Source organism: Lissotriton helveticus, chromosome 9 (assembly GCF_964261635.1).
Source record: "Lissotriton helveticus chromosome 9, aLisHel1.1, whole genome shotgun sequence".
NCBI classification, from domain to species: Eukaryota; Metazoa; Chordata; class Amphibia; order Caudata; family Salamandridae; genus Lissotriton; species Lissotriton helveticus.
The window spans coordinates 461766811-461784046 of record NC_136070.1 but is presented as its reverse complement, the minus strand read 5'-3'; the positions used below and the strand labels follow the sequence as shown (position 1 = coordinate 461784046).

At 44.8% G+C, this 17236-nt stretch overlaps 1 protein-coding gene across 3 annotated transcripts in view; it reads right to left on the bottom strand.

Annotated features, from left to right (window-relative positions):
- The window catches only part of LOC144782789 (inverted formin-2-like), a 410221-nt gene that overhangs the window by 204616 nt on the left and 188369 nt on the right, over positions 1-17236 (bottom strand). For all 3 annotated transcript variants that reach the window (XM_078662079.1, XM_078662081.1, XM_078662080.1), the window contains exon 7: positions 9990-10081. In XM_078662079.1, coding sequence (XP_078518205.1) covers positions 9990-10081 — 92 coding nt within the window. The remainder of the gene's footprint in view (positions 1-9989; positions 10082-17236) is intronic.

Below are 17236 nucleotides of genomic sequence, written 5' to 3'. Positions count from 1 at the left end.
ACTTCTTCCCTTGACAAGAGAGGCACATAACTCCCACCATGACCCAGAACCCTAGGCCTTTTTGGGGTAACTGGAGATTCATCGGAGGAGGAAGCGGACACCACGTTGTTCCTCTTGAACAGCCTCTTGCGACCCATGGTATCAGCAGAATAAAGTTCCCCAATACGGAAAACCCAGATATAGGGCCAGAGAAACCCAACCAAAAACCAATGAGGATATGGTAGTAAAATAAAAACATCTACAATCAGTAAGACTATGATCAGCCAATAAATATATTTTTTTTAAAAAAGGGATATAACCCGCCCTACCCGGTCTCTATGCCGCTTCTATCCCAGGGGAGCCGGCCGCAATGCGACCTGGAACAGCCCCAACCACACGAGGACCGCCAGACTCAGTCAGGTCATCCTCCCACTAGTGCTCATCCCTAGGAAACAAAGAGCTCCGCAGGACACCACACCACCAGAATAGATCTGCCTGCAACACTGCATAGGCAGAGAACAAGGAACCAAAGACTACCAGGCACTCCCACAGAGAGGAAAGACCAAAGGTAAGTCTCACAGCAGGGAAACAGAAAAAAAGAACAGGAGGTGGGCGGTGGTTTTAAACGCTGGGGAGAGTCTGGGAGAGGCGTAGGGCCTCACTTGTTAAGAAGGAAGGCGAGGGAGTAGGACAAGGAGTAATGCCATTATCAAGTAATGAACAAATTACTCCTGCTGAAGCAACAATTCCTATGTAAGCATATGGACTATGGATACATTCTACAGCAATACTGGCTATATAAACAGGGCTGGCTAAAAAAAAAAAATCATGCCATTAGGCAGGCTGCTAGCTAGGTGTTAAAGAGAATGAGGAATTTCAATTACAAGGCAACATTTTGGCTTCAAGTGGCCTGGTCCCAGAATTGTAATTAACTCCCTCCATGCTCATGACGAGCTCAGCTCATCGTGAGTCACAGTGGAGCTGGGCTCATGACGAGCTGAGCTCATCATTACGGCCGCGGCCCGCCCACACACGATTAATTCCCTGCATGTGCGGGAGAATTAATCAGTGGGAGGGGTTGTGACGAGCCCAGCTCGTCATGAGCACAGCTCCACTGTGAGTCACGAGAACAGCGGCGCGCAGAACCCCCCTGCACCGTGGGGGAATTACTCTCGCAGCGAAGGGGTTAACAGCATTCTTGTGTGCTTTGGAAAGCAGTGGCCAGAATTAAGATTACTAACCCAACCGTTAACTGTTGTGGAACATTTTGCACTTCTGTTCAGATTACAAAATTACCTCTTAGTTTAAACTCTTTGGATCAATATTCAACTTTTTGAGGATTTTCCTGAACTTTATTTTTATATTAGGTCACGTTGAAATCTTTGTTGCAAAGTGGACAACCCCTTCACTCAACTGCAAAGTGGACAACTTGTGGGGGTGGCGTGGAGGAAACCCTCTTAACACTTGATGCAACCTAGCTGGACAAATGCCCTCCCAAAACAGATGGCCATTACTGTCCAGCAACTTCCTCCGCTGACCGCCAGATTAATCTCCTTAATAACGGTTTAGGACTCGGATAAAAAAAAGCCTGCACTGTGGAGCAGTTTTCAGGACTCTTTGATGGTGTGCTACAAGCAGTTTCAGTTCTCAGGTGAGCTAATGAGGATATTATGCTGCAAACGCAGAATTGAGCTAAGCAAGGTGGTGAGTAAGTGGAAAAGTGGGAGGGGTGGAGGATCAAGAGGTGGGACTGACACTGCCCTCCTCCATCTTGGAGACTGATGCCTCTCGACTGAAGGATCCAACAGTGTTCCCCATGGTGAACCAGCAACTCATCTATGTTCAGGCTAGTTTATCAGGGCCTGCATCCCCTGCCTCTAATACAATCACCTGCCTCCCTCACCTATTCGCCCTGCCCAAGTCTATCTGCATCAATGCTGTTAAGCCGTGCACCCCAGACTGGCAAGCTCTCGCTACTCCAGTCTCTCTCCCACAGCACAGAACCAATATCAACCTTTCCTCCATTTACAAACTCCCCTTTGGTGCCTTCATGCCCTACAGTGCTGAGCTTCCTCCCTTCCCATAGTTGGCACCCAGCACAAGCTCAAGAACAGCCCCGGACTCCAGCACGCCACCTTCGTCCACTACCATCTGGCCTTCTACCCTTACAGCCAGCACAAGCTAGGGGATCCCTTAAGGCCCAAGAACACCACCCGTGAATGCAACAGCACCCTCATTGCCTGGCTGAACGAGCGCCGCAAGAACCCCAGCAATTACGAGACCATGCTCTGTAAATATGTAATATATATATATTTGTCAAAACCTAATCGCTTCAACTTATCTTAATATGTAATATTGAGTGAACTTGTATATATGTAGATCTAACTACTAGTGTCTGTAGTAGATATGTATGCTACTGATCTCCACAATAAACTACATGTTTCTAATTTCAGCAATCACCTTTGGTCGTTAAAGTCTTCCTACTTGGGAACCAGTTGATAGTCACAAGATGACACTTAATACATAAAACACATCTGTTTTGATACTTATAACAAATGACCATCAGCTATTGTTTTTGAACAGTTACATTTCCTATCTAGCATTTGGGTCCTCTTAAATCGCGAAGGGAATTTGGACTCTATTCATGCACCGATGGCACAATAGAAACATTTGGGAATGGAATGGGCGATGTGCCACAAAAATACCAATAAACATTTTGAGCAAAAAAAAAAAATAAGAACAGATCAAGCAAAGATATTTTTTCTTTGTGTTCTACTGCGGCTTCCCAGAGTGTTCTAAAGAACAACTAGAGGGCTTACAGTCATACGTATGACAAACGTATTGCAAACCTGAAGCCATCTTGATTGGAATAAAGTGGTAACTCTTAAAAAGGAACAACATGAGGGGGTTCATTTTGCCATAGAAAGTAGGATTAGTGCTGCAGAAAGAAATATTAGGGCACATTTTGAGGGAATTCTCAAATCCTCTTCTATTTCATTAAAAACATTCTGACATGCAGACTGAAACATGCAATTTCAATAGCAGCAGCAGACTTCCCTGGTGGGCAGTAGCTTCACTGCAGTGATCTAATAAGCAACTAGAGTGCTAACATTCTGAATTTATGGAAAATGTGTGACACATTTGAATGCCTTCTTGATGGAACCAAAGTAAAAAATGAAAGCATTTCCTACTGAGGAGACTGCAGTAAATGAGGAAATTAGGAAACATCACAACAAATAAATCTCCCAAGATGGCACCAGAGAAAAAATAGACCAAATATCACCCACATGTAGCCCACATGTAGCCCAATGACAGAAGTGTGCAAAACACTTAATTTTTTGTGTTTTTGCAGTTTTATATAGTGCGGACTTGTCAGGTATTGGAGTGCTTTACATGAGCATTAGTTACATCACACAAGAACAAATTCATGTTGGTTTTAGACATGGGGAGATTAAGTGATTTGACCAGAATCACAGAATGTCGAGCTGAAGCAGAAACTCCAACCTGGTTCCCCAGTTGCAAAGTCTGCTGCTCTGGAAGTAACACCACATCCTCTCCCCTAAGTGCAACATTTAATCAAGTGGTCAACTGGATAAAAAAACAAAGATAACAAATAATTAAAAAGTGCTTTGTCGCTTTTTGAAACTCAGAAAATATGTCCTCATTTTAGTTTTTAGAGCACTAACCATAATTTTGATGCAAATAAGACCCTCATATGTATAATTTCTAAAGGAAATGCTCTAGGTATTACAGTTTTGATTACTTCAAGATGACGTCAGGCGCTCCACACTTTTGTAATAAATATAGAATGTTAGCAATCTAGTTGTTCATTAGGATACTTTTGAGAGGCAGAGGCCAGGGGCAAGGAATCTGAAAATTGAAGGCAGGTAGGAGGGTGCAGAGGCAACAATTTGACCACACTGGGCAGGCAGGAAGGGCAGTGGCAGCACAAAAGACTATGGAGGGCAGTGGAAAGGGGGACATGGGCAACAAACCAACAATACAGGACTGGCAAGAGAAGCTGTGGCAATATAATAGACCATTGTGGGCAGAAGGAAGAGGCAGTGGTAGTACAACCATACATGCAAACAGACCTGATTCAGCCAGGAAATGTCCAATGTTTTTTAGCCCAAATGGGATTTATTTGATCCGTCTCCTGTCTACAACCTCCTCTTTTTCAATGTAAATCAAAGGGGAAAATCAATACCCCAGTTTTTTTTTCTCAAAATCTCCCTCTTACCAGGTTCAAAATGATAGCAAGCATGGTACATTGGATCATGGAAGGCAGGAGGAATTGGGGTAGGGCCATGGACTCGGATAACACAGGACAGGCGGGACATGAAGAGATGCACCAAACTGACCCTACAGGGCAGGCATCAGGGTTTGCAGCAGCACAATACATCACACAAGGCATGCAGGACGGGAGTGCAGCATAACAATCCATAGAAAGCAATAGGGAGGGGAGAGGACCATGCACATAGACAATAGAGAACAGAGGAGAAATAGGCAATGGTAGCTAGCTGACCATAATGGACAGACAGGAGAGAAAGCTGCAGCATAACAGACCATAAAGGGCAGGAGGGACGGATCAGGGGCCTTACAATGGAACAGACTAGCCAGGAGGGAGGGAATAGGGGTCTACACATGGAAACCGAGGGCTGGGGGCAGGGCAGGAGCAGCAAGATGTCCATGGAGGTCAGGCAGGATGTGGACTAGAAGAAAGACACACCATAGAGAGCAACAGTGAGACTATAATGGCATACACACAGACCACTGAGGGAAGGTGGGAGGGGGTCAGGGGCAGTTAGCTGACCACACAGGGAAGGTGAGAGGGGCTGTGGCATCACAGAAGACCATGCATGGCAAGGGGGAGGGTTAGTGGCAGTACAATGGCTAGGATGGGCAAGAAGGAGGGTGCAGGGCCATGCACAAAGGACCATTGAAGATAAAATGGAGGGTCAGGAGGAGCAGTTACAGCACAACAGACCAGGAAGGGCAGAAGGGTATGGCAGTAAAACATACCATGGAGGACAGGAGGAAGGGGATAGGAACATGGAATGTGGACAGGCAGGATGGAGGTGGCAGGGACAGGTTACAGTCATCTGACAATGCTAAGCAGGTGGGATGGGAGTGGCAGTTCAACAGAACACAGAGTAGATAGGAGTGGCAGGTCCATAGAACATGGTGAGCAAAAAGGATGGAGCAGGGACATGCACACAGACATCGGAGGGCAGGGGGAAGGAGAATAGGGGCAGCAAGCTAAGCACAGAGGGTAAGCAGGAGATCAATGATGGGGCATAGAATTGGACAAAGGAGGGTAGGAGGAGTGGACTGGTACATCATGCTAAATGGAGGGCAGTGGCAGCACATCAGACCATGCATGGCATGAGGGAGGAGGCTAGTCCATGGATTCAGACAACAGAGGATAGGGAGGAGGTGGATGGGGCAGCAAGCTAACTGTTCACAGAAGGCAGAAAGGCCAGTGGCAGAACAACAGCCACACAGGGCTGTGATAAGGGAGCAGGGACATGGACTTGGACAATGGATGACTAAGAGGAGGGAAGGCAGGAGCAGCACGCTTGGGTGGGGCAACACAATGCCAGGCCCTGCTTCCAACCCCCCACCATCCATTGTGATATGCATCTTACTTAACGTTTAAAAAAACCTAGACATTTGCTGAAAAAAACAAAGATTACAGGGATGGTATAGTTAGACTCAGATTTCACCCATACACAACCAGTGACATTCAGCAGTTATAGTTACCTGGGCTAACTATAACTTACGGCCCCGTAATGTACTGCTAATGACCTCAGACATTGCATCATTCATGACATGGTCAGTTACATCACTCATGACATCTCAAATGAGCTGTGAATGGAATGGAACTATAATCGCTAGAACTTTATTTAGGGATAGTGTGTGTATATTAACTCCCCTTTTTTTTCGTTTCTTTTGTGTAAGAACCATTATAATACGCAATGCGCCCAGATTAATATGGCCGATAGCCTTTCACTTTAAAGTAATGTGTAGTCCATTGTTTATGTAGATGTTTTCAAACCCAACTATGTTTATTATGAATAAGTCATGTTGATGAACATACAGGTATGGCGGTCAAAAGGCAAGATATGCTGAAATGATATTGTGTGCATATTAACACTTGTTTTCTTTTCTTTATTGTATAAATTCCTGAATTTTCACATTGTGACCAGGCCAATATGGCCGCCAGCTTTTTGGATTAAAGTAATATGTAGTCCTTTGTTAATGTTGGTATCTTTAGGCATTTATACATTTAAATAAGGATGCTACATTGACGACGTGTATCGTTATCAAGGTTCGGAGGAGCCGAAATGCGTGGATCACGTCCTTGGCAGATTAAATACTTCCAAGCTACAACCTGAGTGCTGATTCCTTCCTTGTAAGAGTGAGAGTAGATTAAATACTTATACATATATATTTATATTTATTTTTTTTCATTGAAAAAACCACAAGTTTCAGGGACATAGTTTGAACAAGAGAAATTCGGCTGTTATAGTTAGTTGTGCTAACTATACCTCTCTCCTCCGCAATGCACTGCTGATGCGTCACATATTACATTACTCATGACATGGTCAGTGTCATCACTGATGACATCTCAAATGACTTCACTGATGACATCACTGATTACATCATCCACGTGATCACCTGATGCACCTCCTCACACCCTAAAATACAGACTACCATTCTCGAAACCATAGACACATCAATATTAGTACAGCTACAATATTCTGTGCACTATGCATGCAGGCCTCCAACCAGCTACATACTATTCATACGCTCTTCTAAATACTCAGTTAGTACCTATGCAGTGTAGGAATCCTCAAGTCTGTCCCATGCATTTCTCCAATCACCCATTCAGCACTATCTACTTATCCGATTACTCCACCAATACCCAAGCGCTTATAAATTCACTATATACTCGGTTTGTAATACTGTAATTATTCCAGTTACTGCTCATGAACTTATGGAATGGCCTAGCTACTAACATAAGTAACGCTATAATATTGTGTGCACTATCCAGGCAGACCTCTAACTAGCTATATACTATTAAATACACTCTTCTAAATACCCAGCAAAGTACTCATGCAGTGTAGGAATCGTCCAGACTGTGCCATGCACTTCTTTAATAACTTATCTACAACCATCTACTTATCCTATCACTCCACCAATACGTAAGCAGTTATAAATTGAGTGTTCACTCTGTTTGCAGCACAGTCATCATTCCAGTTATTAGTGGTATTCTTATAAAATGATCTAGGCACCAACACAAGTATACATAACATTCTGTGCATAATCCCTACAAATCTCTAAGCAGATACATACTACTGGTCCACTCCATTAAATACTAAAGTAGTGCCCATGCAGCATGGGATACCTCACCCATCACCCATCTATCACTATGTTCTTATTGTATCAGTTTGCCAATACTTAAGCACTTATGGGACAGATTTACAAGCACCCTGCGCCACCTGTACTTCACTTTTTGTAACGTAGTGATGGCACCAGGCGCTCCTTCATATTTGCAAGGAGAAGAAAAGCCACCCTGCATGGTTTTACTCGCCTTGTAAATATGACCCCTTCATAAACAGAACTTTACGTTTAATGGGCATTCCATAGGTGTTGCTGTGGGTGTTCCCACGCAACACCCATAGAACAAGACATCTCCAGATTTATGAGAAATCGTAAATCTGGAGGTGTGTGAATGCTGCGCCATCCTAGAGTTGGTGTAACAACGCGCAACAAGGTGAATTGTTTTCATTTCTCCTCATTTTTTCCCCTTCAATGCATGCTGCATTCCACAGCATACATTGAAAGAGGAAATTGCCTTTACTGATTGTTTTTGTGCAGGAAGGTGTCCCTTCCTGCACAAAAACAATCTCCGCATGACACAGGCATCCTTGACCATGGTGCAAGGGTGCCTGTGTCACCGCATGGCTGCAGTTTGTTCAGCAGTGCAGAGGGAAGCACAGAGTTGCAACATATTCATGTACATATGTCACACCCCTGTGCTTCGGAAGTGCCACAGTGCAGTGCAGCCAAAGAGCCTGCAGTGTCACGCTGCAGTACTTACTCATAAATCTTCACCTATAAATTCACCATGCACTACTAATGCATTCTTTCACTCAACCATGCTGTATACATATATTCAACCAAATTTTCACACATTACCTTGCAATTATAGTTCTTTCTTTAACCAGATAAGGTAGTTCTGATAAGAACTTTTTTTCCTTTTTTTTTGTCCTTTTTTCTTTTGTATTTTTTTTTAACTAATTTTGTATTTTTTTAAAAAAATGAACAAAAAAAAGAACGGCTAAAACAGGAAACTTTTGGAATTACTTATTCCAAAAGTAAACAAAAAAAATTAACAATGATGGATGCGTTGCGCAGCACTAACTACATCCACCAACTGCTCACCGAAGCATACAAGTTTTACACTTCACGCAGTGTTGCGCGAGAAAGGCGAATTCTGGCCTAATGTCCATTGCAGGTGTTCCTGAGAACGCTCCAGATGTACTTCCCACAGCAGGTGAGGGGTTCGAAGCAGCTCGCCTCATTTCCTCCTGAGCAAGATTGAGAGGATGTGTGGTCCGGAGATGCTTGTACATAGAAGCAGTGCCACAAGAGTATTTTTTTCACTGCCTCTTGACAGGACTCAGTCAGAAACTTTGCACGTCACCTTTCTCGCATTTACTTTCTTCTCTCCAGGTGGAAAAGTGAACAATTTCCACATGACAGATTCCGGACTCTGTGGACGTGGTGCCTCCTGCAAGAATTCTTCTTCAGAATATACTTCCCCCTGCTGCTGTCCAGATGCCATTTTGTTGGATATTTTTTGAAAAACACACAAAAAAAAAAGCAAATAGGGTTCTTGTAGGAAAAGAGATGTCTCTCTAAAGATGCTCCAAGAAGAATGATTAAAATGGGTGGGGTCCTTCAATAGTTACAGTAGGAAATGTTATGAACCAATGATATCTTTTTTCTTTTTTAAGGTTATATGGGATCCGCACACTCTGCATTCACAAAGCACACACCCGACGCGACTTCGCAAAAATATATTTAAAAATAATATGTTTATTATTAGTACAAATATATTATTTTCGTGAATATCTTAACTAATCTATTGCCCTAATATGTATATTAAAGGCACATACATATCATTTTAGAACATTATTTTTTTTGCGGGAGTCCCTCACCCAGCGCGCCCCAGCACGTATATGCAGTCACGCGGGACCCGCCACCGCGCAAGCATCTTGTACAATAATGCGGATATGTCGCGAATGCGTGGGAGCAGGAGTCGCGGACTGGTCGAATATCAATCGCGCACATGACGTAATATTAAATGACTATGATGTAACTGAAAAACACGCAGCTGTAGCACACAGTACGCAGATCCGTAACGACTTCCCTAAAATGGCGGCTAGAATCTGCCCATCCACTGTGATGTGTACGCTTTGGGTGCATGACTCCCCCAAAAAAAAAATTGGAAAAGAAATAATATAATATAAATATATTAAAATAAAAAAATAAAAAAATAAAACAAAAAAAATAAAAATTTCAGTTTGAATTAAACTTTTTTTTGCAATTTTCAGAAAAATATATAATATGTAATAAATAAGATATTTATAAATAAACAGTTAAAAACTGTAGATAATCAGTACAGAAAATAGGTATAACTACTATTACACTTAAAAATTAGCATTTAAAAAACTTTTAAATTCACTGAAAAAACTATAGGTTTCAGAGACGTTATAGTTAGAAATTAGCATTTAAAAAACCTTAGAAATTCACAGAAAAAAAACATAGGTTTCAGGGGTGTTATAGTTATCCGGATATTTCACTCGTACAAAACAATAGAAATTCCTCCATTATAGGTTAGTTTTGTAAACTATAACTCGCGCAGCCGCAAATCACTGCTGATGATGTTACATATTACATCATTCATGAAATTCGAATGCAATGGTCGTCTCTCTCACCTTCACAGGCTGTGCTGACTAGCTGTGCTTTTTGCTGTAGCGGCATGGTGTCCTCTTCACAGAGAAGCATACACTCAATTCGAAGTTGGTAGCTGACCGGAAAACAGAAAAACAAATTAACTTTGTATTAGCTTAAAAAACATTTGCAACAATTTAATTCAAAACTATGGCAAATGGAACAACACTTAGGAAAACATTAATTCCTTTCTGAATTTTCTATTCTGGATAAAAGTTTACAGCTGTGATTATTTCGTACATGACAAGAAATTCCACTTGCACTGGAGGTTCAGAAGTTTCTCTTCTGAACCAGCAACCATGATAAAATTGAAGACATTTCTTAACGTTAACAAGTCTAAGCATTTGTCATACTAATCTTGGCCCAGTTTATGCCTGAAGTCTGTTTTAACCTTAAATGTAATCATACCTCTTTTCAAACTCTTCTTTTAGATCTGTCTCCTCACCTTGTTCGCAGACTTTTCCAACCGTTCTCTCAATCGCTCACTCACTAATATGCCCTAAATGTTTTGTGGAGCTGCTTGCACCTCAGTCTTTTAATGCATCTTATTTCATCCTTCACTTCTCAAATGTTCCCCCTTTAAACATTTGCATTTATGTTTAGCCATAACCATTGTCTCACCTCACCATTATTGAGATGTTCTTCCTATTGGAGAAAAGAAAAAGTCTGGATTTCTTAGTGCCAAGCTGCTTTGTTTCTTGACCTCCTCTTTCCCACCCTTTCAATTCCACCTCCTTTTGTTTTGGTCCCTGAGCAGAAATGGAATGGAAATCATCGTTCTACCTTTTTGGTTAATGAGCAGAACTGCACTGGAAACACCAAACATGTAATCCATATTTATTTTATGTAACCATTTATGAAGTGTGTCTGGCCCAACGTGGTACGAGGATGGTTTTCTATGAAATGTGTTGAACAAACTAGTTGTTACATTGAGATGGGGAGCACCGTCAAATGGAACAATACGGATTATCTAAAAAAGTGGGACTTGAACTTTGAAAAAGTCATAAGCCTGATCAGTTATCTGAAATTGGGGTTGAGAGTTCCAGGCTCTGGAAATCGTTCCAGAGGATTGCTTTCATGATGTTGAGTTTCTGAATCTGAGAACTACATGAAGAAGGTGGTCGGTCAAGCTTCTGAGAACACTAGATCAGCCAGAGATAGTGAGCAGGTCCGTTAGGTGTCCCTTTCTAGTACAATAGAGCAAGCACATCTCTTCCACTGCAAGAGTAGAGACAGCTGCTATCCACCATGACATGTGAAAGAACTCCCTTGTACCTAGTCTTTTTTAGCAAGTAGCCTGTCTCAATAAGCCAGCCATAAGGTCTCTTAAAATTACATTTCCATGGCCACTGAGAAAGAGAGTTTAATATGGATTACAATAGGTCTAAGGCTCAAAAGAAAAGCCATGAGGCTAGAAGTTCTAAATAGACTTCTATGAAGGTCACAATGCAATAATATCTAGAATGAGTAACGGCTAATAAATAAAAGGAACATACCTGACAGCACAGATTCATTTGCGTCGTGTTTTTTTCAAGAGGAGAATATAAACATTGGATGTATGAGGCAAATGAGCCTAACAGCCATAAGTGCCCATAACTGGGTCACACTGAGGGACAACTTAGGCCTAGGAGAGGAAATCTTCAGCATGTCTGACCCTTTTGGTGGGATGTCACCATTGATTGAATGGCGCGAACGACTAAAATGCAATTGTTGACATAATCCCAGAAGAAAATTGGTGTGAATAGAATAAAAAGAAACATCCATGGCTGCTGCATTAATGCAGCCCTAACTTCTTGATCGAAGCCTGTGGAGAGAACTGGCTCCAACTCTGCTTGAATCACTGGGTAATGAAGCCAATCCAGGGATAGCGGTGCTCGTTTCTTGATGACACTCTCCTGCTCTAAGGTCATGGTTCCAGGTCCTGCTATGAAAGCCTGCTTGCCTCTGTAGGTCATAGGGCAGATGTACTAATACTACATCCAAAGCTTCACATCAAGGCAGCTTGTTGCTTTGTATGAAAGGGAGGCAAAGAGCTGCACTGGCCTTGGCGGGTACTGGGTATTTCCCTGGTAGGAGGGAGGGGTGGGGGCCAGTATTGCAGCAGTGCTGCAATATCTGTCCCTTGTAACAAAATAAACAGCAGTGGTGCCAAACCCCACCCCTCCCCCGGGGCCATTGACTGGAATTGACAGGGCCACTTTCTCTACCCAGTCCGGCTGTGAAGGGAGATAACAAATGCTCAATATCTATTAAAATATGGCACACTATTCGCTCCTATTGCTGGTGCACTGTGTACTACTAAGTGCTAACGCAGGCACCCTTATGTCGTGATGCAAATGGGCCTGCATAAGTGGCAGGATTGTTTTTGTGCAGGAAAGGATACCTTCCCATGCAAAAACAACCAGAAGAGGCAATTGCCTCTATGAGTGATGGAGAATACATCACGAAAAGAAAGAACCTAATAAAGAGGAATTAAGATATTTCTCCTTGATGCGCATTTCTGGGTTAGGTAAACCATTTTGGCTCAACTCAGGTTGGGTCAAATTCCATGGGCAGATGCACAATGATGCACCCATAAAACATCAACCACAACTATATGCGATACAGTGCAAGCCAGTGTATTGCATTTCATTTATTTACAAAGTCACTCAAAGCATCGCAAACTGCCCCTTGTGTGGCTTTATGTAGCCCATTTAAGCACTTTTGTTCCCTTGCAATTATCTGTGTCATGTGAGGACAAGACAAGTACATATACACAAACAGGATCTAGGCCAGAGCAGTGAACTCTGCTCCATTCGCGGATGATTTCCGCACACTGCGCAGCTCGCGGAGTTCCCAAAAACTCCAATCCGTGGAGCGGAGGTTTAGCCTCGCTCACCAACAGTAAGTTGACGAGCTGAAAGGCAAGGCTTCTCCCTGCAGATCCAAGCGCTGTGACCGTCCTAACTTCGTTAGAAGCGGTCGCTTCTTGCTGCCCCTGCTCTCCTCTGCCTACTGCGCCTGGGTATCGTTTTAACTGCACTATTTGCCTACAATAACGCGTGACTGTGCCTGCGCCTAACTGTGACTGCATTATTTTACCTAAATAATCAATTGTGCCCGTACTGTTTTTGCCTGCATTATCTGAGCGCTTAATCATTTTTGTGGTCCTTTACCTCTGCGCACCACTCCTCAAGCGCCTCGCTGACCACAGCGTCATTAATTCATTATTCTCCCCCAACCCGGGTCGCGCTTCCCTCTCTGCCGCCATTGTTGTTGTTGTAAGGCCCGGAGCCCGCCCTCTCTTCCACGCACCCGCCTCCCAGCTGCTCCTCCCTCGCCCCTCCCCTCCCACTTTCCACAAATGACAGATGTTCCAACGCGCAGCGTCCACGCGCAGCGGTCACGCCGAAGGTGCACCAAAGGTAAGCCCGTCTACGCCCGTCCGCGCCTGGACCGCGCCCAGCGCCAGACCCCCTGCTCCATGCCGCTCCCACCCCCCCAGAGTAACTTATGATGCCGCTACTCTCCTCGCCCTCAACGCCGGACGCACCCCACTTTGCTGCGAAGCTACCCCAGGACGTACCCACGGCCCATTCTCCTGCCTCTCCTGTAAGTTCAACTGCGTCAGGACCCTCACCAAACACACTTCCTCCACACACAACTCCGAACCCAACGACTTGAAATGCATCCTACTGAACACCCGCTCCGTCCACAGACATGCAACCGAACTCTGGGACCTAATCGACACTGCATCACCTGACATCGCCTTCCTTACTGAAACTTGGATGAATGCATCTTCTGCCCCCGACATCGCCATAGCCATACCGGACACTTACAAGATCATTCGAAAAGACCGCACCAATAAAAAAACTGGAGGAGGCATCGCCATCGTCCATAGAAACACCATCAAAATTACAACCAGCTCTGACGTCAATCTTGCAACCGCCGAACACCTCCACTTTCAGATCCACACCAACCCCAGGACCACACTTAGAGGAACCCTCATTTACAGGCCCCCAGGCACCCGATCTCAATTCAGCGACGACATCACTGACTTAGTCAGCCCGCACGCCCTCGCCTCCGAGAACTACATTCTTCTAGGAGACCTCAACTACCACCTTGACAACATTCTCGACAACACCACCACCACCCTTCTGGACAACCTGTCCAATCTCGGACTCAAACAACTTGTTGACACCCCCACTCACATAGCCGGACACACGCTCGACCCTATCTTCACCTCCAGCAAGCACATCTCCTTCGATCATACTACAGCCCTCCACTGGACGGATCATAGCTGTGTTCACTTCAGCTACAAAACAACCCTGACCCACAACCGTCCACAACCCATTCCCCGAAGGAAATGGAACAAAATCACCACCGAACAACTCCTCACATCACTCAGCCAAAACACTCCCACCCTGGCAACGGACCCAGACCTAGCGGCCACCAACCTCAGGCAATGGATTACCCACAGTGCGGACGAACTAGCACCCCTGAAAAAACACCAGTCGAAATTATCCAGCAAAAAAGCTCCCTGGTTCAATGATGACCTTAAAAAATCCAAGAAGACATGCCGCACCCTGGAGAAGAATTGGAGAAAAGAACCAACCTCAGACAACATGGCCTCCCTCAAGACAGCCATCCGCAAACACCACCAACTGATCCGATCCGCCAAGAAATCAGCACTTAAGGACCGTCTCGACAACAATTCTCATAACAGCAAGGAACTCTTCAATATAGTCAAAGAATTCACCAACCCTCCTGCAGCATCCAACGACATCACTAACTCCCAAGACCTCTGCGATGCGCTATCCTCCTTCTTCTACAACAAAATTGCCGACATCCACAACAGCTTCAAGAACACTCCCAATGACCAACTCACCCCACCCCCTTCAGATGCCACCCCTCCAACTAACTACCTCAACTCCTGGAACCCAATCACCATTGAAGACACCATTCGCCTCATGAACTCAATCCACTCTGGCTCACCTTCTGACCCCTGCCCCCACTACATCTTCAACAAAGCTGACTCCATCATCGCTCCCCAACTCCGCGATGTCATCAACTGCTCCTTCGACTCCGCCACCTTTCCAGAAATATGGAAACACGCCGAACTCAGCGCCCTTCTGAAAAAACCAACAGCAGACCCCTCAGATCTGAAAAACTACCGACCCATTTCCCTCCTCCCTTTCCCGGCCAAAGTCATCGAGAAAGCCGTCAATAGCCAACTAGCAGCCTTCCTTGAATCCAACAACTCCCTGGATCCCTCACAGAACGGCCTTCGAGCCAAACACAGCACCGAAACCGCCCTCATTGCGGCGACTGACGACATCCGAGCACTCCTGGACAACGGTGAAACAGTGGCCCTCATTCTACTCGACCTCTCCGCCGCCTTCGACACTGTCTGTCACAACACCCTCATACAACGCCTCAACAACATCAGCATACAAGGAAAAGCCTTGGACTGGATCATCTCATTCCTAGCCGGGAGAACACAGAGAGTCCGACTCCCCCCATTCTACTCAGAGCCCACCGAAGTCATCTGCGGCGTACCTCAAGGCTCCTCACTCAGTCCCACCCTCTTCAACGTCTACATGAGTCCCCTCGCCTCCATCGCACGTCAACACAACCTCAACATCATCTCCTACGCCGACGACACCCAGCTAATCCTTTCCCTCACCAAAGACCCCAACACCGCCAAAAACAACCTTCACAAAGGCATGAAAGAAGTAGCCGAATGGATGAAACAAAGCCACTTAAAACTCAACTCAGACAAGACGGAGGTGCTCATCCTAGGATCCTCCTCCTCAGCTTGGGACGACTCCTGGTGGCCTTCCGCTTTGGGATCTGCGCCCACACCCACAGACCATGCACGGAACCTTGGCTTCATTCTAGACTCCTCCCTTTCAATGTCCAGACAAGTCAACGCCGTATCGTCCTCCTGCTTCAACGTCCTTCGCATTCTCAAAAAGATCTTCCGCTGGATCCCCCTCGAAACAAGAAAGACTGTCACCCATGCACTGGTCACGAGTCGACTGGACTATGGCAACACACTCTACGCAGGAATTACAACAAAATTGCAGAAAAAGCTCCAGCGCATCCAAAACGCATCAGCGAGACTCATATTAGACATCTCGCGCCTAGAGCACATCACCGGTCACTTAAAAAACCTCCACTGGCTTCCCGTCAACAAAAGAATTACTTTCCGCCTTCTTACCCACGCACACAAGGCCCTTTATAATCTAGGACCCGAATGCCTCAACACCCGACTGTCCTTCTACTATCCCACCCGCCAACTAAGATCATCCAATCAAGCCCTCGCCGAAGTCCCGCGCATCCGAAAAACCACCATGGGTGGCAGATCCTTCTCCTTCCTGGCTGCCAAGACCTGGAACTCACTCCCCACCCACCTCCGCCTTACTCAGAACCACATCTCCTTCAGAAAAGAACTGAAAACATGGCTATTCGATAAAAAGTAAACCCCTCCCTCCAGCGCCTTGAGACCCTCTGGGTGAGTAGTGCGCTTTATAAATGCATGAACTTGAACTTGAACTTGAAAAATCCAGTGCGAGACCGCTTCCCTGTGAGTTTTCTCAACATGGGATGTCACGGATGGTCGCTACTGTTTGCGTTGAGAAACCTGTTTGCATTGAGGAATCTGCCCCTCGAGTGGAACGTCTACTCAAGCAGCAGAAAGAAGCATTTTATTTAACTAGATTTATCGAAGGCAAATTCATGTTTGCTATAGATAACCTTTTGATTCCTACATTTGAATTCTTTCATATTGGGAGCGTTTTCGATTTTATCTACTTAACGTTTTAACAGTTCATGCATTATATGTGTAGTTCTTCAGGTGCAAAAAATGCATTTCTCACAGGAAAAAGGGGGAACTTTAGCCAAGCTACAAAGTTTAAAGAAATGTATGATTTAGAAGATTGAATGTTTGGGCTTGGTAGAACTCGGCCACTGTTCAAATCCCATTTGTGGCCTCTTCCTGCAGATCAATAAGTTTATTTCCTACACGTGGAGGCACGCAGACTACAGTTGTGAACCCTCAGGGAAAAGGTGTCTTACGGGTCTTTCTAGATAATCTGAATGGTTGGTGTATGGGCACTGCCAATTGTCCAGATTCTAGGCATTTGTGTCTGGCCTTCCCACTAGCCGGGTCTGGTGGCTCAGTGGTCAATTGAGTCTACTGCAGGGGCCTGTGTTCGAGCTCATGGTCACAGAGTCAAATCCCGGCGGG